Below are 24,950 nucleotides of genomic sequence, written 5' to 3'. Positions count from 1 at the left end.
CCTCTAGCTGGTGTAAGGGAGTTTGTTAGACTCCATAGGAATTAGGGAGAGCATTTATATTTTAGGGAGCCTCCCTGACATTAAGGGAGATTTGGCAGGTATGCCAAACAGATGATATACGTAAATTTATTATGGATTTGGAAGGTCATTTAAATGATAACGAAACTGCAAATAGATCAATTAGTTACTTTTATAATGTAGTAATTATGAAAATTTGCACATACATAATCAATACAGTTCATGGTAAAGACAACATGTGTAGTGCTTGCTTTTTGCAGAAGTTAATAGAATAGAATAGATTAGAATCAACTTTATTGGCCATGTGTGCTTGCGCACACTAGGAATTTTTTTGTGGATTTCAGTGCAGCATCAAGCAGGGATGAAGGGGGGTGACATTACATAAGTTACATTGAGACATTACATGTGGGGGGAACATGCCAGCCGAGCTGCGTGGTGCCTAGACAGCCATCAGCGGCACCACTGGTCGTTGCAGCAGCCAGGTGGGAACAATATAAGCAGGGACAGTACAGTTATCGCACAGGGAACACATTCCCGCCAAGCTGCACAGCACCTAGGCAGCCATCAGCGGCACCACTGGTCGTTGCAGCAGCCAGGTGGGTAACAGTATGAGGTAACAGTGAGCAAAGACTGCACAATTGTAACAGAGACAGTACAGTTATCACAATAGAGGACACGGGATGCATATGGCTGAGTGCACAGTTCCTAGGCAGCCATTGCGGCGCCATCTTGCATCTCCCTGTAGGGAGAGCTGTGGGTAGCGGGTGGGTGGGTGGCGGTGGGGGTGGGGGGGGGGGGGGGGGGAGAGTCACTGAGGCCTGGGGCTAGACATTGAGGCCTGGGCTAGAGTTGGTGGGGGGTGGGAAGAGAGAGTCACTGAGGCCTGGGCAGAGTCAGTGAGGCCTGGGGCTGGAGTTGGGCCCTCCCTGGGCTGAGATCTATGCCACGCTGTCTCCCGTAGCTTCCCCTCACCTCTACCACTGATGGTCACAGGGAGCCTGGACGCCGGGGTCGCGGGATAGATGCAGACCTCTGTGTGGGGCCTCCGCTTCCCTCCTGGTGGCTGTCTCAGCTCATGATCTTGCAGTGGGGTTGTGGGGGTCCGGGGGATGGGAGCTCTGTGGATGGAGCTGGAGATCCCAGTATGGTTTCCTCTCCAACCCCAGCAGAGGGGGCCACCCACCCACAGGCCGATGGACCCCACTGCTCGCTGCCGGGGGTGAGCAGAGCTAAAATCTTCCCTCTCCACATGCATGCTACCATCCCCGCCCAGCCAGAGTGAAATACCGCCCTGGGCAAGTCTGCGAAAATTAGAGGCCAGAGCTAACGTCAGGGCACATCTGCGTTTCTCCTGGCACTCACAAAAAAACAGCCAGTTAACACCCTCAAATGCCAGTTTTCTGTCAATCAACTTGCATAAGGACAGCGATCAAAAAGTAACAGGATTTTATCCCAGGATGACCTGCGCAATGCGCATGTGTGCTAAGATCCATAAGCATGTGCAGTCTATCAATAATCAGGTCCAAATAACCACTTAAGGGGGGGTATGCAATGCTCTGCCGCTATTCCTGATGGGGGGAAATAGCAGCGGGGCTCTATTCAATGCTGTCTTTACCCAGGGCCGGTGCAAGGGTTGCCTACTCCGCCCCCCCCCCCCCCCCACAAAAAACAAAACGAAATGGCAACTACCCACTTTCCCGATCAGTCAATCTCTCACACATTTGCCAGTCCTGAGTACCCCCCACCCCCAGCTCTCCGCTCCAGTTCTCTGCTCTTAGCTCCATGTCTGCCCCCCTCCCCGAATCTCCACTCCATGCCCCCCCCTCTCCAGCTATTGTTTTATATTTACCAGCTACCTTGCGGGTGTTTCCTGGCGCCGTTGTCCTGGCACCATAGAGATGCTCCTTGTCTGTTATTTCCGCCTCCATGTGCCGGACGGGGGGGGGGCTGAGCAGCGCAAGACACCAGAGCACACAGCTCCTCAGCCTCTTTCTGCTGCTCACTGGCTGGGGCAGAAAGAAACAGCTTCCAACAGCTTCGCCCTGCACCTAACTGTTGGAGTAGGGGCGGGGGTTGCTGCTCCCCCCTGCTGCCACCGACTCATGATGCTGTTGACCCGGGTTATCATGGTGCTTCTGCAGTGGCCCTGCCCGCTGGCATGCTGACGCTAGTGAGGGGAGGGCGGGCAGCTGCTGCCTGATTAATGAGCTGATGCTCAATTTCTCCCCAGTCGCCTACCTCCCGGAAACCTATTTAAGAAAAAAAAACCTTTGGGGAGCAGAGTGGCAGCTCAAGGACGCCCTCCAGCGGCAGATGCCCTAGGCAGCTGCCTGAAGCTGCCTAGTGGCAGCGCCAGCCCGGTCTTTACCGACAGCATTGAAAAAGGATCAATGGAGAACGAGCCTGACTTTAGACGCTGTCAGGCCCGTTCTGCCAATAATGGCCTTGGATTGTCGCGATCCCGGCCACAGATTGACAATCCATGGCCATTTACGCAGTCACGCCCACACTGGGGGAAATCTAGGTTTCTTCTAGTTTTTTTAGGCTCCACTGTACCCTTGGAGGCTTGCTTCTCTCTCTATGGGAGGCATGCTTTTGAAGAAATATAAAACCTATTACATGATTGGCATGTCGACATTGACCACGTTCATAATGCCAAAAGTGATGAAATGTCCACATGATTAGAATGTCGCAGGTAGTACAGTGGGAACTTCATCTTCTGGAAGCTCTAGCATCATCTTCCAGGTTCAGCTCTGAGATGGCGAAGTTTCGGGGGTGGGGCGATGCTGACATCACATAGCCCCGCCCCCACGAGAAGCAGCCGCATTAAATTGCGGGTCTGTGGATGGGGGAGGGGCTAAAATGACGTGAAATGACACGATTCGCGTCATTTTAGCCCCGCGCCCTCCCGCGGACCAGCGAAAATCAGCATTTTATACCGCGGGGAAGGGGGGGAGCCGTGGCTGTGGTCAAAATGCAGGAGACTTACCCACCTTCCCGGGGGGCCAGGAGGGAAACCCAATTTGCGGGACCCTCCCGGCCATTCCGGGAGGGTAGGCAAGTATGGTTTATCTTGTTTGCCTGAATGGAGGAGTAAAATCTCCCCGTTCGCCGTTCGACTGCCAGAATCCGCACAGTGCATCGGTCTAGTGAAATGAATGGGTGACAACACCTGCAGCTGTCAAAATCGGTTGTTTCAGGTGTCCGAATAGTCAGTGCCACTGACATAGGCGTAGATGTATGAAGCAGTGATAAAGCAGGAGAAATGAACCAGAGGAGAAGTGGCCCATGGCAGCCAATCAGCACTGAAGTAACACCTATAATTTGAATAATATAACATTATACAGAGCAGCTGATTGGCTGCCATGGGCCACTTCTCCTCTGGCTCACTTCTCCTCCCTTAATACTGCTTCATACGTCTACCCCATTGCCCGGTATATTGATCGTAAACACAATAGAGCCGGACTTTGACTGACAGGAAGCCGGTGTTTGGTGGTGGATACCTGCCATTTTCTGGGTGTGTTTTGGAAAAAAACAGCCGTGCCCAGGCGTTTATGAGGAGGGTCTGAGATTGCATAAATAAGCACATACCAGGATAAGTTCTCTGGGCTCACACTATGCGCCAGATGCACTAAGCTTCAAAAGTGATAAATTGGAGTGATAAACAGCCAGCCAATCAGCTCCTGTCTGACATTTTTCAAACACAGTCTGTGACCTGGCAGGTAGGAGCTGATTGGCTGGCTGTTTATCACTTTTGAAGCTTAGTGCATCTGGCCTTATATATGACCCTCCTATAATATTTACTTTTCTTCCGTAGGATTAACCAATGATCTTACAACAGCCTTATGGGTTGGACTCAATAGTCTGGACTTTAACGCAGGCTGGCGATGGGACAATGGAAGTCCATTTCGATATCTGAACTGGGTTCCAGGTGAATTATTTTTTTGCATTTTTTTTTTTTGCCAGATTTTGGTAATGTAAAAAAACCTGTACCACTTATTATAACGGTAATCTAGTCTTCCCGCCAATTGGAGTCACACTTCTAAACACTATGCCCATTTCAGTGTCATGCCTCCATGTCAACATTTACTTGGAGGCCAGCCAATGAGTCACAATATGCGTATCCCCCTCCCACATATAATGGTCACACCCATATTAGTATATGTTGCAAAATAACATCCTCAGGCAGAGAATCAAAAATAGTGAAATGTCAAAGAGGATTGGCTGTTCAAATGAATTGAAATGTTCTCAAGTTGCTGCTGTGGCACATTTGCAGGCTGAACAAGTGTTTGGTGATATTTACTGGCCACTTATCTGTAACCTCAGGTCACCGATGGTGCTGAGGAATCAGAAATTAATTCATATGACACGCTGTAAAATAATTACATTAATACATTGTTTAAATGTAACACGTTAAATAGGACGGTTTTTGTTTACAGTCTATTGTTCAGTTTATTTTCTAAATAAAGTCAATTTGTCTTTTTCTTTAGGAAATCCGACAAATGAACCTGGGAAAAACTGTGTGGTGCTAAACCCTGGGAAAAACGCCAAGTGGGAAAGCAGGGAGTGCAGTCAAAAGTTGGGATACATTTGTAAAAAAGGCAACAGCTCCTCGTCTTACATCCCTCCATCAGGTAGAAGACAAATGACATAACTGTATGCAGAAACATTGCATAGTATTATCACTAAGCTTTATTTATAACACACTATGCAGCACAGAGTTTGTTTAATCATGGGTACTATTAAATCCAGTTTTACAGTATAAATAATACAGTGTTTTTAAGTTATGGGCCATGCGCCAGTGTTTTTCATATTTGCTTAATTCACTTAAGTTCAGATGTAGTCGCTAGGATCACAGGCTATAAAGTGCTAATTTTGCGTTAATTTGTGTACTATGGGGTGAAGGGTAGTTACTGACTTAGGGCATTATTCTAGTTCACTCTTTCTGACAAAATCCTTCATAGATGGACAAAACCATGTGCACTGCAGGGGGGCAGATGTAAAATGTGCAGAGAGAGTTAGATTTGGGTGAGTTATTTTGTTTCTGTGCAGGGTAAATACTGGCTGCTTTTTTTTTACGCTGCAATATAGATCTGACTTTGATGTAAAACCCCACCCAAATCTAATTCTCTCTGCACAAGTTACATCTGCCCCCCTGCAGTGCACATGGTTTTGTCCATCTAAGAAGGATTTTGTCAGAAAGAGTGAACTAGAATAAGGCCCTTAGTACATAAGTATTTCTAATCTGTTTAATGACTCAGGGGTAGATGTATGAAGCAGTGATAAGGGAGGAGAAGTGATAAAGTGCCTGGTTCTTTATCACCGGCCAATCAGCTCCTTACTGTTAAGTAACAGGCTGGGTTTAAAATGCCACAGTCAGGAGCTGATTGGCCGGTGATAAAGTACCAGGCAATTTATCACTTCTCCACCCTTATCACTGCTTCATACATCTACCCCTCAGTGTAAATGGTGGCTTTAAACTTGATACTTGACTGCAAAGCTCAGTAGAGGATCTATGTATCTGACCTGTGGAATGTTTATATCCTATACATGTTCTGATATCTTGTCACAGGGAGCAGTGATCCCATTTCCTGCCCACCCTCCTGGATACCCTATTCTGGATACTGTTATTCTCTACATAAAGAGGCCAGGATTTGGAAGGACGCAAAGTTAGCATGTCGGAAGGAAGAAGGGGATCTCGTAAGTGTGCACAATATTGGGGATGCAAGCTTCATTACCTCCCAGTTTGAATTCGGTAAGTACTGTAGCAGCAATACACAAGCAACTAGATATAAATGAACAATAACCATAGACAGCAGCTAGAACAGCATTAGGAACGGTTTCCAAACAGAGAAGAGAAAGCTGCCGGTGATAAATTGTATTTGTGACGTAATATCCCATATTAGACATGGCACCAGCTGCATAAATGCAGAAGGGGGAATCCAACGGTTTAATCACAGATTTATGCTCCCAGCCTCCTGAAGTACAAGCAGATATCCACCTAAAATAAGGCCTTTGGGCTCCTTAACCACATGGTGCCCAGATTTTGGTTCCCTTGACTGTAATAACAAATGGGAGAAGATATACCTCCAAAATGTCCCAATTTTCTTGAGCAGTCCCTTTTTTGGGACTGTCAAGATGCCTCTGGGTAGCAGTGCGCCGCGGTGGGGTTGGGGTAATTAGGAGGCGCCCTGTCGCTCTATGATTTGCTTAACTGTGGGGAATATATGCACTGCTCATGCGCACGGTTCTTATTCACACGAGAGAGGGTCACAAGGCATACCAGTAGCTCCCAGGGTGCCTCCACAGCGATGGCTAAGAGGTGCGTGAATCTCGGACTCAGCATTACTGTGAGGCCACGCCCCTTTGCTCCCAAAATCTGGAAATGAGCAAAAACTGTTGTTCAGACAAATTATTATAGTTGAATCTATCTCCATCCTTTTTTTTTTAAAGATCCTAAAGCAGTACTGTCCAATCTGGTCCTCGAGGTCTACCAAAAGTTCACATTTTCCAGACCATACAGGTGTAGTCATTACTAACTGTCACATTTTCAAACATGTCCTAACTGGCACAATCTACAGATCCACAGGTGAAAACATGGGGGGTTACTCTAGTTCACTCTTTCTGACAAAATCCTTCTTAGAAGGACAAAACCATGTGCACTGCAGGGGGGCAGATGTCACATGTGCAGAGAGAATTAGATTTGGGTGGGGTTTTACTTCAAAGTGAGATCTATATTGCAGTGTAAAAATAAAGCAGCCAGTATTTACCCTGCACAGAAACAAAATAACTCACCCAAAGCTAATTCTCTTTGCACATTTTACATCTGCCCTTCTGCAGTGCACATGGTTTTGTCCATCTAAGAAGGATTTTGTCAGAAAGAGTGAACTAGAATAAGGCCCATGGTCTGTTGGTAGATCTTAAGGACAGGTTTTGCCACCTCTGTCTTACAGTGTATAAAACACAGCAAGACAGAATTTAATAGTGCCATCTAGTGGGTTGTAAGAACGGACAGCTTGTGCTGTTTTCTTATTAAGAAAAAAAAAAAAAAAATTATTGAAGAATTTTCATGAAAACAGCCTTGCTCGTTTACATTACTCTGTTTGTAAAGATCAAAAAGATTTAACCATTTAAATTTTGTTTTTTTTAGAAAAAATAGAGAATGTTTGGCTGGGATTAAATGACCTGAATGTGCAGCTATTTTTTGAATGGAGTGACGGGTCTCCGGTAACATATACAGTCTGGCAGAGAGGAGAACCATCTCACCTCAATAACAAAGAAGAGGATTGTGTTGCATTACACACTAAGGTGGAGCATAAATCATTACATACTGTATTTGCAGCAGTTACCATGTATTATACAGTTTACAGTGAAGGGAAACTAAAACAAAGCTCAGAGGGGTGTACCAAAGCACCTCTGCTTACTACATTCTGTTATTGTGGTATCGCCAAGTGATTTTGGATGGGGGTTGGTGAATGCAAAATAGCTCAACCAAAAGCTAAAGGTCAATTCACACTGGATAATTATGTCCAGCGTGTATGGATAACAATGATGGGGAAAGTCGCTAGGCTGAAAAATGCTCAGTGCATACACGGCTGCCGGTGATGATGTGGGAGTGCGCAGCAGCACTAACCATTCATCGAAGCCCCGAACGCACTGGGCCCAGTGTGTACGGGACTTAAGAACAAATACTGATTGGCAGAGCTGGAATAAAGGGGGTCCAGGGGGTGAGTACATCAGGGCCCCCTCAATTAGCTGCTCCACCTTTGCTGTCAAACCTCTCCAGCCTCTGCCACCAGCAGTAGCTCTCCCAGCAGCAGTGTAGCGGAAGCTAAGAAAGTGCATGTTGCCTAAGTGGAGGTCGAGGGAGGTGTACCTGCATTTCTCTCACAGCAGCATGGGACCCTCCCATCTCTGTCTTTGTAGCAACTTCGCTCTCCCTTTGCAGTGTAACCGTCCCCTCCCTTGCTGGTAGCACTGTTATGGGCTGCAGAGTGGAGCAGAGGACTGGGAGGGGGGTGTAAGGGCCCACCTGTCTTGGATGCCCTAGGCCCCAGAGGATTTAATCTGTCCCTGCTGATCAGGAGAAAAAAGCCTGTAGTACCAAATGTGGCCACTGGAAATCCAACCATTTTACCTGTGCTTAGGTGCATATTTATTATTAGGTCACAAAATTGCTCCTCCTCTGACTTACACCTTGTGCTAACAATATAATGATGTAATCTCCCCACTGCAGGATGGAAGTTGGGCAGATCATATGTGTGAGAAGAAATATCCTTATATGTGTAAGAGAAAGCCATTGGCAGTTGGTCATGACCAAGTTCCTGTAGACGAGGGGTGCGATAAGGTACTGTACATTATTACAGGTAATTTTTAGCGGTGCTTTAATATTCATGTACTGTATAACCGCAGCTGTCATTTACATTATTTACATCCTCTACTGACAAATTACTGTATGTGGAATGCATAGGGGAGGCCAGCAATCAAAATAAGGGCAGTGTCATTGCGATGCTGAGAATTCAGATCCCTACGTGATGCATAAATCATCTTCCCTTCAAAGTCTAACTCTCCTTCCCTCCACAATCTAACTCTCCTCCATAGTGTCTAAAGATAACCCTCCCTCGCTGCAGTCTCCCACCCATAGCCACACACTAGCCCACCCTCTAATGCCTAAATTTAGCAGTCCCTTCCCCCCCACCCGCATCCTAACCCTAACCAGCAACGGCATTGAGAGCAATGTCTGTTTTCTGCCACCAGTGTCCTGGTTGGGATTCCAGCACTAGGATTTTGATTGTAGTGATGTAAGGAAGGTTCTGTTGTAGTGATTTCAGGGAAGTTCTGTTGTAGCGACCTCAGGAAGGTTCTGTTGTAGCGACCTCAGGAAGGTTCTGTTGTAGCGACCTCAGGAAGGTTCTGTTGTAGTGACCTCAGGAAGGTGCTGTTGCTCTGATTTAAGAAAGATGTTGTTGTAGTCAGTGCTTGTGCTTGAAGTGGGGTGGTATGCATCGGTGTGACCACTTCTGCAGAGACCCATTAACTAAAACTCCAACAACCCTGCCTGCAGCCCTGCACAGCGTGGAGCTCATTTTGACAGTATGCTGTCTAAGGAAGGTTCTGTTGTAGTGACATAAGGAAGGTTCTGTTGTAGTGACATAAGGAAGGTTCTGTTGTAGTGACATAAGGAAGGTTCTGTTGTAGTGACATAAGGAAGGTTCTGTTGTAGTGATCTAAGGAAGGTTCTGTTGTAGTGACATAAGGAAGGTTTATTGTAGTGACGTAAGGAGGGTTCTGTTGTAGTGACGTAAGGAAGGTTCTATTGTAGTGACATAAGGAAGGTTCTGTTGTATTATATAAGGAAGGTTCTGTTGTATTGACATAAGGAAGGTTCTGTTGTAGTGATCTAAGGAAGGTTCTGTTGTAGTGATCTAAAGAAGGTTCTGTTGTAGTGATGTAAGGAAGGTTCTGTTGTAGTGACGTAAGGAAGGTTCTGTTGTAGTGACATAAGGAAGGTTCTGTTGTAGTGACATAAGGAAGGTTCTCTTGTAGTGATCTAAGGAAGGTTTTGTTGTAGTGATGTAAGGAAGATTATGTTGTAGTGATGTAAGGAAGGTTCTGTTGTAGTGATGTAAGGAAGGTTCTGTTGCAGTGATGTAAGGAAGGTTCTGTTGTAGTGATGTAAGGAAGGTTCTGTTGTAGTGACGTAAGGAAGGTTCTGTTGTAGTGACATATGGAAGGTTCTGTTGTAGTGACATATGGAAGGTTCTGTTGTAGTGACATATGGAAGGTTCTGTTGTAGTGACATATGGAATGTTCCGTTGTAGAGACATAAGGAAGGTTCTGTTGTAGTGACATAAGGAAGGTTTTGTTGTAGTGACATAAGGAAGGTTCTGTTGTAGTGACATAAGGAAGGTTCTGTTGTAGTGACATAAGGAAGGTTCTATTGTAGTGATATAATGAAGGTAATGTTGCAGTGACCTAAGGAGGGTACTGTATATCTGTGACCCAAAGAATGATATGTTACAGCAATTTATTATATGTATCTTTGTTGTTCTCTATGAAATGTTTTATTGTAATGATCTATACTGAAGCGAGGCTCAGAATTATGAAAAAAGCATAGGGTATTGGAACAATCCTGCCATGTGTGAGCATTGCAGCCTTGTTGTGTTTGTATATTGGAAATATGACAATGATTCAGCCACTTCTCCAATGTGAACCACTACGGTGAACATTATAATTGCCAGCATCAAAGTTATGTACATCACACTGGTATGTCCCAAACATATATACATAGGTTACTGTACTGTGATTCTAAATATGTCATATCACCTTATATGTTGTCAGGGCTGGAGACGGCATGGCTACTACTGCTACTCTATAAGCGAGTCATCGGCAACATTTTCAGAAGCAAACATCACTTGCAGCAATAAAGCAGCCTATCTGATTACTGTTGGCGACAGGTACAGTAAAATAAATTGAAAAAGCAAAAAACAAATCCACAGGGCAGAGGCGGAACCTGTGAGTGGTTGGCCTAGGTACAAAAAATATAATTTAGGGTCCCCTCCTCCACTCCAACCCAAGTTCACAATAAGCCACACAACAGTGGGATGTAGCAGTGGGCTCCTTAGTACTGCACCAATGTTAGTTCCACCTCTGCCACAGGGTACACTCAGGAGCTGGCTGCAGTACTGGGAGGCACTGCGGCCTTCACCATTATATCTTCCCTGGGCGACTTTGACTGGCTTTTTTTCTGTGGTGGTGGTGGTGATGGGGAGGGGGGGGGGAGGGTGTCGGGAGGTAGAGTCTGCGTTGAGCGGTATAGAAAAAAGGGGGTCTTTTACCTGCGCAGAGTCTATTTAGTGTTTTATGTGTGACTAAGCTGCCGCACTGGAGAGACTAATTCCATTGTAGAGTAGCGTTGAGGGGAGTGATGGCTCAATCTGTGTGCAGCCCATCTGGCACTGCACTAGTCAGTAATGCTACTTTGGCATGGACTCTAGACCCGGCCCGAGCAGTAAATAGACCAATAGTATGAGAGTATTTGCCTTCTGTTGCCCTCTGCCTTCCTCTTCCCCATCAACCGCTATCTCTCTGTCACCCAATCTGTCGCCCCTACATTTTTTGCCTTCCTCTGAGATTTGGAGGGGGTGGAGTCACCCTTGCTCTTGAGAACCTCTCAGACCACAAGGCAGTAGGGCCCTCATTCTGGTTGATTCAGCTCACCGAGTCCCAGGCCCGCCACACCACAACCATGCAAGGGGATGTGTCACGAAGACACATCCCTTCGCATTTGCCCACAGCAGGAAAACTCATTGGATGGTCGCTGACCATCCAAGGTATCTCTCCTGCCTTCGAAAAAATAAGTCAGAGACTGATTGACATTTGCGGGCAGTGGGACGAAGACAAAAAAGGGGGGTGGCGGCGCCTGACATCATGTGACGTCTACCACCCACCCCCGGCACACGTAGTCCTGCCTGCAATCCCATGGGAACGCCCAGTGTTTTCTTGGGGGTGCCCATGAAACTCTGGCCATTCCCACAGGTGACACACGGCCTGCCGCCCCATGCCCTCGACCCGCACCACTCCGTGCAAAAGGACGGCGACATTGCATATGACCGTGGTCCTACGCAGCTGGGGTTTTGCCTGCGCACAAATATGCAAGCGCAAACTCCGAAATCTTGGCAGGGGCCGAATTCGGTTCATTGTGAATGAACCAGAATCGGGCCCCTAAGTGTCCAGCACTGCATCTCTGCACTGCTAACAAAGATTAATATATATAGAGGCAATGCTAGTACTCAGTATGGAGGCATCACTAATATAATTTTGGAAGCCATGCATACATAAAGTACAAATAATAAATACTGCTGATTATATACATCAAACGAAGGATGACATATTTTATAAATGAACAATACTAATTCTGGAAGCATTATGTGGTAATACTGGTGGAGTCAATGCTGGCAGGATTATGTGGCAATACTGGTGGAATCAATGCTGGTAGCATTATGTGGCAATACTGGTGGAATCAATGCTGGTAGCATTATGTGGCAATACTGGTGGAGTCAATGCTGGTAGCATTATGTGGCAATACTGGTGGAATCAATGCTGGTAGCATTATGTGGCAATACTGGTGGAATCAATGCTGGTAGCATTATGTGGCAATACTGGTGGAGTCAATGCTGGTAGGATTATGTGGTAACACTGGTGGAGTCAATGCTGGTAGCATTATGTGGCAATACTGGTGGAATCAATGCTGGTAGGATTATGTGGCAATACTGGTGGAATCAATGCTGGTAGGATTATGTGGTAATACTGGTGAAGTCAATGCTGGTAGCATTATGTGGCAATACTGGTGGAGTCAATGCTGGTAGCACTCTGTGGCAATACTGGTGGAATCAATGCTGGTATGATTATGTGGTAATACTGGTGGAGTCAATGCTGGTAGCATTATGTGGCAATACTGGTGGAATCAATGCTGGTAGCATTATGTGGCAATACTGGTGGAATCAATGCTGATAGGATTATGTGGTAAGACTGGTGGAGTCAATGCTGGGAGCATTATGTGGCAATACTGGTCGATTCAATGCTGATCGCATTATGTGGCAATACTGGTGGAATCAATGCTGGTAGGATTATGTGGCAATACTGGTGGAGTCAATGCTGGTAGCATTCTGTGGCAATACTGGTGGAGTCAATGCTGGTAGCATTATGTGGCAATACTGGTGGAGTCAATGCTGGTAGCACTCTGTGGCAATACTGGTGGAGTCAATGCTGGTAGCATTATGTGGCAATACTGGTGGAGTCAATGCTGGTAGCATTATGTGGCAATACTGGTGGAATCAATGCTGGTAGCATTATGTGGCAATACTGGTGGAGTCAATGCTGGTAGCATTATGTGGCAATACTGGTGGAATCAATGCTGGTAGGATTATGTGGTAAGACTGGTGGAGTCAATGCTGGGAGCATTATGTGGCAATACTGGTCGATTCAATGCTGATCGCATTATGTGGCAATACTGGTGGAATCAATGCTGGTAGCATTCTGTGGCAATACTGGTGGAGTCAATGCTGGTAGCATTATGTGGCAATACTGGTGGAATCAATGCTGGTAGGATTATGTGGCAATACTGGTGGAATCAATCGTTGTAGGATTATGTGGCAATACTGGTGGAGTCAATGCTGGTAGGATTATGTGGCAATACTGGTGGAATCAATCGTTGTAGGATTATGTGGCAATACTGGTGGAGACAATGCTGGTAGCATTCTGTGGCAATACTGGTGGATTCAATGCTGATCGCAATATGTGGCAATACTGGTGGAATCAATGCTGGTAGGATTATGTGGCAATACTGGTGGAGTCAATGCTGGTAGCATTCTGTGGCAATACTGGTGGATTCAATGCTGATCGCAATATGTGGCAATACTGTTGGAGTCAATGCTGATATTAACTACGATTTAAGAATACGGCCGATTCCGGGTATAACTCCATATGACCGGCATGGGTCAAAAGAGAAAATAGACATCTGCTATTACATATTACCAAAATTATTCTTAACGGACAGTAAAAACAGAAAATAAATTATAACTTGTACCATAGGAATAGTATTTCCGGTATATCTGTACACTTGGATTTAAGCTGTTATGAAGATAGTTTAAGGTTCAGCTTATTATTCTTATTTTTTTAACAGAGTTGTCTGATGTCTAATTGAAGTTGTGAGCCTGGACTGCCTCAGAAAATTTGAGGCCTGTTACTCACAAATAGGCAGGGCCCCCTTTCCCTTTCTCTAACACCTGAAATGTCTTGACATACTTCGGGTGTCTACAGTCATAGGTGTGCGCACATTGAGTGTTAGGGGTGCACAGGCACCCCCTAATGCTGTGCCTACCCTTACGAACAACTCTGCCGCTAGCAATACCAGCAATACCTTTAACCAAAGACTTTTGCTTTTTAGAACTGTATTCAATTTAAAGAAGCACCCATCAATCAATTATGTGTGTTTGCATTGTTAATTGTACTAGACCATTGTCATATCACTACATATCTGTGTCATCCATATATGTTTATGACTGTATTTGCATATACTGTTACACAGAGTAATTAGAAGATTAAAACTGAAATAGGTAGGAGATTATGGTGTGGCTGAGAGACTTTCATATTATAGTGAGTGCCAATAGATGATGGTAGACACGCCTGATTGGTTGTGTTAGACACGCCCAATAGGTGGAGCTACACACTTCCCTTTGACGGTGCACCCCCTAATAAAATGTGCTGCGCACGCCTATGTCTACAGTACTGGCAGCACTGCTCAACCTTTACATCACTTCAAGAGAAATGTGAACTTTGTTTATGACAAATTATAGTCCTGGGCCCCCTTCCTGTCTGGGCCCGGGATTTGAGTCCCTGCAGTCCCCCATGGATGGCTGCCTTGACTGCCTTTGTACATAATCAGCTTTCTTTTTAGGGAAGTAATACATTCCTCCAGGGACCTTTGTGATGAGAGGACTGACAGAGGAAATTATATTGCAGACATGAACATAACTTCTATCTTCTTTCTTGTGTAGAGGCCAGTGAAATGATCTAGCAGGGCTATAGGGGTATATGAACGTAGCTCCAACATCACATTCCTTTTCATCGTTTGAAAGTATCTGTTACACCTGCAGGCTCGGTTTTGGGGGTTACTCAGTCCAGATCGCACAGCTTTCAATTTGCAGCCCGTGTGCTAATTGAATGACTGCACATGCGTATGGTTCGTTGCTCATTGGGTTACATGTTCATCGCCAGGGGGTTAATATTCAGAGAGCATCAGCTATCCTGAGATCTGCACTTACACTAGAGGTCTAGTAGGACCTCTAGTGTCTGTGCACTAGTAGTGGGCAGCCATTTTGGGGAGGTAGTTTTTGCAGATTCCATGCGGTCACTTCCATTGGCCACCACACAAAGGGGGTTATTCTGATTCACTCGGAAAGGCACAATCACTCTCTAATAGACAAACCATGTGCACTGCAGGTGGGGCTGATGTAACATGTGCAGAGAGAGTTAGATTTGGGTGGGGGCTGTACTTCAAACTGATATCTATATTGCAGTGTAAAAATAAAGCAGCCAGTATTTACCCTGCACAGAAACAATAAAACACCCAAATCTAACTCTCTCTGCACATATTACATCTGCCCCACCTGCAGTGCACATGGTTTTGTCCATTAGAGAGTGATTGTGCTTTTCTGAGTGAATCAGAATAACCCCCAATGTCCCTTGCAACATGTGGGGGCATGGCCTCACAAGAAAAGACTTACACCCCAGTTTTGCACCTTGCACCCCCAGATATTGGCAAACACAGGAATACAATAGATTTCTGATTCACATCCCTTACTTTATTTGTACTTTTTCCTCCTTATAGTAATGCCCCTTACACATTATTCCACATACTATAATACATGTTCCACATTATGAACCAGAGCATAATGCCACATACACAATATCTCACACACCATAATGCCTCTTACACATTATGCCACACACCTTAAATTCCCCTTATATCCTTAAGTGCCCCTTATACCTTATTATGCACCAGTAATACCCCTTACACCATATTATGACATACATATTATGCCCCTTGAACCATATAATGTCCCACACAGTAATGCCCCTTGCATAATGTTTTGCCCTACATAGTCATGCCCTTTGAAAATTAGGCCAAATATTAAAGTACCACCAACTTTTTAAATATTGTCAGGAGTTACAACTTGCCCTCAGTTTAGTGTCTGTGATCACTTGTCTCTAACAGCATCGTCTACCCCACGGGACAGCGATCTCTGCACTTGCAGGTACTGCTGTTCATGCATACACCTTTCTCTGTAACTAGAGGAACAACTAGCCATCTAGCATCTTCCACAACTTTTGACTCAGGCGGTGGCCATTTTGGGAGGAACATTTTCAACAGTATTCCATGCGAATGGCCAAGCTTTTGCACGGATGCCACCAATCCAGGACATCCAACACATCTTCTCAGCTCAGTGGGTTGTAGACTTTAAGCTACAGTATTTTGCATGGGCCACCTCATCTCTCTCTCTCTCTCAGCCTATCAGAGCTCTGCTTGTGTACTTCATTACCCTGGCCTTATCCCCCATGTATCAGAGCTCCTAAACCTGGATCTCATGGGCTGCTGCCTGTGATGAAGGAGGCTGACGGAGATATGATTATAGGGGAGGGGATGTCAAATAATACTGTGCCTAGGTGCGGCCTGAGCCTTTCCTCCACCACTGGATCTGTTCAGTGCTTCTCTGTGTATAAAGTAAGAAATAGGTAAAAAATGAGTGAAAGAAAAGGCATGACCCCTTCACTCATAAGCAAAATCAGCCCCAGTCTCCGGTTTAAAAAATACAGGGATCAAAGCGTGTAGCTGTCCAATGTCAATAATGAAACAGCAACAAGCTCTTGGAGCCAGCATTGGTTCCAAAAATATGAGGGGAGGGTGAGAAAATGAGTATTGGTCCCCCATATGTTTAGAACCAGCACTGGGTTTTATCAACAGGGGGGGTGATGCTACATTCCCCCACATTTGGCATGGTCATCACCCTGGCCAAAGCATTATCCCCCCCTTCATTGGTCTTCCCAGGCCGGGGATTCCAGGGGAATCCCAATAAAGCACCTGGCTTATGGGGGATCTATACATGTTTTGTGTCCAGTATTTTTTTGAACCTGGGGCATCTCAAAGAGATGGTTATGCATGTGGAAAAGGGGTGACTCCACATGTCTTTTTCTCCCACTGATTTCTAACTGGATATGCTTGTGGGTGGGGGCCCCACACATTTACGGTTATCTGATTTTAAAGCTTTTCTTTACTTTTACAAACAAAGGCAATACACCGATCACACTGATCTGTGCAGACTGTCTAATCAAGCTGCTCACAGAGACGTCTATTTGAAAAGTGTGTTTTGTCCTAGGATTCTTATAAAAGTTTGCCCTAAAGCCCTGTACACATGGGGTGTTTTTTAAGGGGACAGGGAGATAAATCGTTAGGAGCATGCTCCTGCAGCCAGCCCTTAACTCTTTGAGTGGTGAGATTTGCTAGGGCAGGACAAACCTACCAGGGCAGGTTTGACCTGCCCCAGCATTACTCACCACTCAAGGGCAGCAGCCAGTTACGACTCTCACCTCCTGTCACCCCCCCACCCTTCTTCCTGACCTCCGCCCTCCTGCGATTTTACTCCGGAGCTCCCCGTCGCTATTCACACTGCATCAGTGACCACGCTTGGGGTGGTAAAAATCGGCCCTTGGGTACCAGAGATATCTGACTTCAAAATAGTGGTCCCCATCCAAGCCTGTTAATTGCTCTTCCCTGTCAGATATTTCAGGTTCTGTCTGACTATACTAAGGGTATATTCAAAAAGCTGGGACTCTCCCCCTTTGATGTACACTAGTAGCTTGTCTCTACTGTTCCCAGAACCAGAGATATCAGCCTTCCAGCAGCTGGTTACTGCTACAGCTCCACACACCTGGTATGTAGATTTATATACTCGTTGGCAGATTGCTCTGCCTCCTGAACTCTGATACCCTAGTCCCCAATACCATTTGGTAGGTAGGATTCTCTAGTTTTTAATTCCATTAAAATCTAAGAAATCTATTTCCGGGAACTGGAGATATCTACAGTCAAGCAAGCTGTCCTCCCACCAGAAAATTATGAATAATAAGCCCACTCCACTATACACCCCTCTTCTGCATATTAAACATCCTCTACCACCCTGGAAGTTATGTATCAGGGCCCCTTCATTCAGCCCAATGCTCCCTTCTCCCACATCATCGCTCACCATCTGTGCAGTAAAGGGGTAATTAGTGGAAATTACTGATCCAGGCCCTACATGCTGAGCGGTTGATATAATACCCCCTACCACCCGCGGGACATCAAAGCTTCCCCCACCCCTACCTCTGGAGGATCGGTAGGGGCCCCAATACATTGCTATGCCCAGGGATCTACACTGCTGTTATATATATTTATATATATATATATTTATATATATTTATAATTATTACTATTTATATACATTTGGTCTATCTATAATACTTTAACTGACCCCGCATATACTGGGTCACCTAAGTGTCCATCTCCGAGCTTTGCTCCGCCCCTCAGGAAACCCCCTTCCGAGAATCCTGCGTTTGCCCCTGGGCTTGGAAGAGTTGTGGAAGGGTCAGACTCTCATATTTGCACAGACTACAAAAATAATTTGATGTTGAGTGAATTGCGTATGGATGTGCGACAGGATAGCGGCTTGCGAACTTTTTCGCAATTCACTTGCAGATTTACTCGCAGTCATCCACATCAGATGAGTGATCAGGTATGAATTAGACCCATTGTCAAAAAGTTACATACAGTATGATCACATCACAGGTGGTGAATGATGACTTAATGGCATTTTTTTGCTCACATTCAAAATGCAATAAGCAAATTTGAGACTTTCCGTTTCACTTGCAGACCGTGAGCACTATGGGACCAGTGTTAAATTTTGTCAAGGATTTTCAATTTAGTTTTAGTCTTAGTCACTTAAAATTTGACAAAATGAAATGTCACATTTTTGTCAAATTTTAAAATTTTCATCTTAGTCAAATTTTAGTCAGTGGATCTTGACTAACATTTCAGTCTAATTTTAGTCAATGATTTTGTCATAGCTATGCAGTTTAACTGATAATGGATTTTGCTGAAGAACAGTTCTCTCCGGTCACTATTCCAACTCACAATCTTCACACTGCAGTGGTGCACACAGACACCCCCACTCCGATTGTCCACGAGGTCCGTCTGTATCTCACAACTGTTAGCAACGCGGTGCTTCCTGGGTACGTTACAGTATTGTGAGACATGCGGCACCAAAACAAATTAATAGGGCATTTTCATCTCAATCAATATTCGCAGGACAACATGGACTAATACTTTGTCCACAAATAATTTTCGTCTACATTTTCATTGACGCAGTTAACACTGTATGAGACATGAGGTGAAATTTAATAGGATGAGAGATTCATAAAGTAGTGAGAGATTTGGTAAGATATCTCCAGTTTTTTTAAAGCGCCAATCATTTACACTGCAAAATCAAACTGGTTTTTGCAGTGTAAATGATTGCCGCTTTTAAAAAAAACTGGAGATTTCTTACCAAATCTCTCACTACTTTCTGAATCTCTCATCCTATTAAATTTCACCCAAAGCCTTTTTATGGGGCCTACACACGTAGCAATTTGCACCAGTGATTTTTCCCAGCAATTTAACATTGCCAATATCCCTTGAGCTTCCCAGAATGTACTGTAGATCGTTCAGAAACTGTCAGCGATGTGCACTGGTGATTGCGATTAAGCATAGGTGGTTTCAGTTAAGCACGGGAAATATGTAGAAAGCTGATTATTGCTCGTTTCACAAGAAACAGGTGCATGCAGGATCTACATCTCTAGACGATAGCGACACGTGGGGCCATGCATCACTATTGCTATGGGCCCTTACACACCAGCGATGTGTGCTTAATTTCTAAGCAATCTAGTCAGATCAATAGACCTTTATCGTTACGTACGTAGGCCCCATTAATTGCTTATCTAAAATTGCCTTTGCTTAATCACTTGAGCACAATCGCTGGCACACATCGCTGACAATTTCTGAGCGATCTACATTACGGGAAACTCAAGGAAAATCACCCATACTAATTGCTAGCCAAAGTCACTGGCACAAATTGCTACGTGTAGAGGGCCCCATTGGAGTACCTGACCTTGTAGCCCCATGCTACATTTTGCAAGCATCAGCTAATATGTTCTTACAAAGACTTATTATCAGTCATTCAAAACTGCTGATCTTCCTTTATCTAAACTGCTGCGGCTTCCTGGGGACAGCTGTCCTCAAGAATGGCAGGCTGATAAGAAGAGGAAAACTGTCTGTCAGGTCTCAGAGGAAACTTTGATTGGATTAAGCCTCAGTGGAACCTGAATAGGAGGGATGTAGTAAGATAAGGATTATCTGTAAAGGGCATAGGTTTACCAGTATATTATGGTAGTGTTAATGTAGTATGGTACTAAAATCATTTGGATTTTTTAAGCAGGACAATTTATTAGGGATGTGCACCGGCCACTTTTCGCGCTTTGGGTTTTGAGTTCTGGTTAACTTCAGGTTTTGGGTTCTACTGGGTTTTGCCAAAACATCCCCCCAACGTTTTGGTTTTTGGGTTCAGATTTTTTTTTAAAAAGCATAAAAAACTCTAAAATTACAGAATGTAGTTTTTTTTTTGGCTTCTAAGCTATTATTAACCTCAATAGCATTCATCTGCACTCATTTCCAGTCTATTCTAAACACCTCACACATGACAATATTGTTTTTAGGCCAAAAGGTTGCATCAAAGTAGCTGGATAACTATGATAAGTGACACAAGTGGGCGGCACAAACACTAGACTGATATGGCACACTTACTAGCACCCCTGGACTGATACGGCACACTTACTAGCACCCCTGGACTGATATGGCACACTTAGCATCACCCCTGGACTGATATGGCACACTTAGCATCACCCCATGACCATACCTCCCAACTTTGGCCGGTCAGCAGGCGGGACGTGGCCTAATTTGGGGGCGTGGCCTATACTCGCGGCTCTCCCGCAAGGCCACGCCCCCATTTTGCCGCTATGGGGGCATGACCCAGAGGCTCTGTGAGCCTCTAGCCATGCCCCCAGCCCCCTGGCTGCAGGAATAGACGCTGTGCGCATGCGCACAGCGTTTATTCCCCGCTGCTTAGCATCTGACGGGGGGACTCCCAACAGCCCCCCCACACCGCGGGACACTGCCGCCCGTGGGTGGGACAGCGGGACAGGCCCTGACAATCGGGACTGTCCCGATAAAATCGGGACTGTTGGGAGGTATGCCATGACTGATATGGCACACTTAGCATCACCCCTGGACTGATATGGCACACTTAGCATCACCCCTGGACTAATACAGCACACTTAGCAGCACCCCATGAATTATACGGCAGACTTGGCACACCCCTGGACTGATATGGCAAATTTAGCATCACCGCTGGACTAATACAGCAGACTTTGCTTACCCAGGAATAATACGGCACAGATGGTGGCACCCCTGACATGATATAGCACACATGGCGGCACACATGGGAGGTATGCCATGACTGATATGGCACACTTAGCATCACCCCTGGACTGATATGGCACACTTAGCATCACCCCTGGACTAATACAGCACACTTAGCAGCACCCCATGAATTATACGGCAGACTTGGCACACCCCTGGACTGATATGGCAAACTTAGCATCACCGCTGGACTAATACAGCAGACTTTGCTTACCCAGGAATAATACGGCACAGATGGTGGCACCCCTGACATGATATAGCACACATGGCGGCACACATGAAATTATACGGCACAGATGGCGAAACCCCTGGACTGATACAGCACACATGGAATTATATGGCACACATAGTGACACTCCTGCAGTAAAAAGAAAAAAAAAACTTTTTTATTATTTTAATAAAAAAATGGCAGAACCCCTGGATTGATACGACAGACTTAGCAGCACCCCTTGAATTATACAGCACACTTGGCTCACCCCTGGACTGATACGGCACACTTGGCAGCACCCCATGAATTATACAGCACACTTGGCTCACCCCTGGACTAATACAGCACACTTGGCAGCACCCCATGATTTATACGGCAGACTTGGCTCACCCCTGGAATTATATGACACACTTAGCATCACCCATGGATTGATACAGCACACTTAGCAGCATCCCATGAATTATACAGAAGACTTGGCAGCAACCCATGAATTATATGACACACTTGGCTCACCCCAGGAATTATGTGTCACAAATGCGGGCATCCCTGATCTGATTCAACGCACATGGAATTATACGGCACAGATGGCGGCACCCCTGGACTGATACGGCACACATGGCAGCAGACATGGAATTATACAGCAGACATGGCAAGAAAAAAATAAAGCGGAAAGCGCGTTGTTTCCAGGTCACTGCAGGGACCCCGGCAATGTCATACTCAGCGCTGCAGGGACCTCCAGGCTCTCCCTGAACGCAGGTACCCGCACGCCACAGGTACCCCCGCGCCGCACGGACCCCCCTGCCCGCTCTCCGCTGCACCCACAATGAGGGGGGAGCTGGGGGTGTAACAATAACGCCTGCAGACCCCTGGCGCCTCCCCGCCGTCGCGGGGGCTGCGGCGCTATAGTTACGCCACTGATTATAGTGTTAAAAGCGGAACTAGCAAAATACAATTCTCACATAAGTATTCTGATCGTGTGATTGTGTCTGGTGTAAAACAGTCAGGACAGCATAACCGTCACACTATTTGCTCTATATACAATATACTATATACACATTCAAAGGGGTCAATCCTATTAGTGCGAGTTGCCATTCGGGTGCCGTTTAAATGCTGAAAATGGCACCCAAATTAAACCGATCTCGCACCCTTCGCTGGGCCGAATTCACTTAAAATTGCTCACACCCCAATGGAGGTGCAAGCGCTTTCAAGCGAATTCAGTCTGCTGTAAAATGCGCTAAGTTCTGCAATGATTCATGAGTGCGAATCATCCGCACCTAATAGGATCGACCCCAAATGGGGGCATACTAAACTGGAAAACATGTTTCAAAACCAAATGCACAAAGCATTTTTTCACTGAGCATGTCAGGTCTATCAGCCAATAGTCATTTAGACTTTTCAGGTATACCACTCTTGAAGATATAAACTATGGTGGTGACCTTAAAACAAGCAGGGACCAATCAGGGAACTAAGCTCACCCAAAAACTTATCCAATCTGATTGGATCCAGTCTGAGACCTGGATACTGAATCGAGGCAAAATGTCATCTTAAAAAAGTGTCTGATCTTGTGCGTTTTGTATTCAGAGGCCAATTTCAAAGTACCATTGAATTCAATGAGCTGGTTGCAGAATGGACTGTATGCAACCTGCACTGTGTCCGACCTGAACTTTAACCCTCAGTATCTGATCGAAAATATTTTCGTGATAGTAAATGTCATAAATAAGTGTATTTCTGGATACAAATACACCTATTTTTTACAAATTTCCTTTAGTAAATTTCCCTCCATAATGTCAGTTATCAGTTGCCCAGGGCCCCCAGAAGGGAGGTACAGGTTAGGCACTGAAAATAGGCATGTGGTGGTGGGGCATTTGCACTTTTGTAGGGTGCATCCATGTACTGTATGCTGTTGCTATTTTACATATGGTTTTAGTTGATTCGCTGTTTGTTAACAAGTACCACTTTTGAGCAATGATATGCCACACGATTCTTAGTAAATGTCTGTGTTTAATTGTTTTCTATTGAAAGTATTTCTGAGTTAGTTCTATTGGTTATTGCTAATATATTACTAATTTGCTGTTTTTTTTTTTTTGCTGAAGTAAACTGCTATGTGTTTGTGCCTCTGCTCTGTTGCTTAGTTTAGTCAGCCAGCCTTAGGCCTATGTTGGAGAACAATATTTTGACTGGAAATTACTGGAAATTAATTTCACTGAGTTTAATCATGCTGTGGAAGCAAATAAAGTCCAAAAAAACAACAAATTGGAGCCAAGCCCAAAACACAGTGGCCCTGTGTGCTCACTGCACTCCCTGGATGCCATTCAGGACCTCAGCCTTGGCAGGGTCCACAGTATACAAACATTGCTGAACAGTTGGTTCATCAAGCACCAGAGGACTTTGGTGAATTTCTATTCATGTGTAATCGAGAGTGTCCTTACTTATGGTATTGTGGCATGGTTTGGCCCATGTTCAGCAGCTGACCGTAAGTCCCTCCAGAGGGTGGTGTCAACTGCAGGTAGAGCAATTGGAGTTGCTCTACCGAGTTTACAGGACATCTTCAAGAAGCGGCTTCTCTCAAAGACTAGCAATATTCTGAGAGACTCCAGCCATCCGAATAGTGATTTTTTTTCTTTACTTCCTTCAAATAGGCGTTATCGCTCGGTTTTATGCAAAACCAAACGATATAGGGAGAGCTTTTTTCCAGTGGCAGTTCGCACTTTAAATATTTTAAATGCTTAGGGTTAATCGTGAACTATGTATGAATCCTGTAGTCATGTGTTACCTTTCTTTTTAATGTCTCTGATTGTATATTTGTATTGTCCACAATTTATTTTCGTTCGATGTTCATTACTAATGGGCATTTTATGACAAATAAAGATTCTATTCTATTCTATTCTATAATCCTCTAGATTTTGCTGTAGTGCCAAAACTTGCTTTTTTTTTTTTTTTTTACAAACCTAGATTAGGACATGTTCATTTCTTCTACCAAGGAACTATTCACTATTGCTACAACACCCTTAACTGTCCAATAATACTGTTTCCACCCGTACATAAATATAGATTTAAAAAAAAATGTAAAATTATACAAGGTTTCTTTATTACAGGTTTGAACAGGCTTATTTAACAAGCTTGATTGGACTAAGACCAGAAAAATATTTCTGGACAGGACTTTCTGATATGGCGGAAAGAGGAACCTTTAAATGGAGTATCAGGGAAAGGGTTTTGTACACACACTGGAACACTGATATGCCGGGTAAGTCACACATTCTTAGGGGTGGCAAGGCGAGCAGGAGGCCAGGTGCATTGTTTCATGTTGTAGACAGAGATGGTGGTCTATGGAAGCAGAATTTTATAGTAATAATAGTTAGGACATGTATTAAAAATATACAACCTCAGGCAGCGGTTAAGGCCAGTATTCACTACCTGGTTAGAAAGAGAACACAAGACAAATAAATGAAACATTTAAACATTTACAACCCCTCCCCCTGCTGATTTGGGGGGAATTGGGATTACAAGGGTGGTTACCTAGTACCTAGGGAGCACCATAAACCAGGGGACCCTTACACAGAGTCAATCTAATCATGCGATTTCCAAGAACAGGCGCGCAGTGATGCTGATGAAGTGACTAGG

The 24,950-nt window shown here is 45.0% G+C and overlaps 1 protein-coding gene across 1 annotated transcript in view; it reads left to right on the top strand.

Annotated features, from left to right (window-relative positions):
- Window positions 1–24,950, top strand: part of LOC146081230 (macrophage mannose receptor 1-like) — a 146,663-nt gene that overhangs the window by 32,720 nt on the left and 88,993 nt on the right. Inside the window, exons 5-11 of the mRNA XM_083189335.1 lie at window positions 3,836–3,949; window positions 4,509–4,652; window positions 5,591–5,773; window positions 7,169–7,326; window positions 8,255–8,365; window positions 10,360–10,475; window positions 24,425–24,573. Of these exons, the coding sequence (XP_083045461.1) occupies window positions 3,836–3,949; window positions 4,509–4,652; window positions 5,591–5,773; window positions 7,169–7,326; window positions 8,255–8,365; window positions 10,360–10,475; window positions 24,425–24,573 (975 nt within the window). The remainder of the gene's footprint in view (window positions 1–3,835; window positions 3,950–4,508; window positions 4,653–5,590; window positions 5,774–7,168; window positions 7,327–8,254; window positions 8,366–10,359; window positions 10,476–24,424; window positions 24,574–24,950) is intronic.

The sequence above is a fragment of the Crinia signifera genome, chromosome 5 (assembly GCF_055691185.1).
Source record: "Crinia signifera chromosome 5, ASM5569118v1, whole genome shotgun sequence".
In the NCBI taxonomy this organism is placed as follows: Eukaryota; Metazoa; Chordata; class Amphibia; order Anura; family Myobatrachidae; genus Crinia; species Crinia signifera.
The sequence above is the reverse complement of the archived record's forward strand: the minus strand, read 5'-3'. Positions and strand labels throughout refer to the sequence as shown.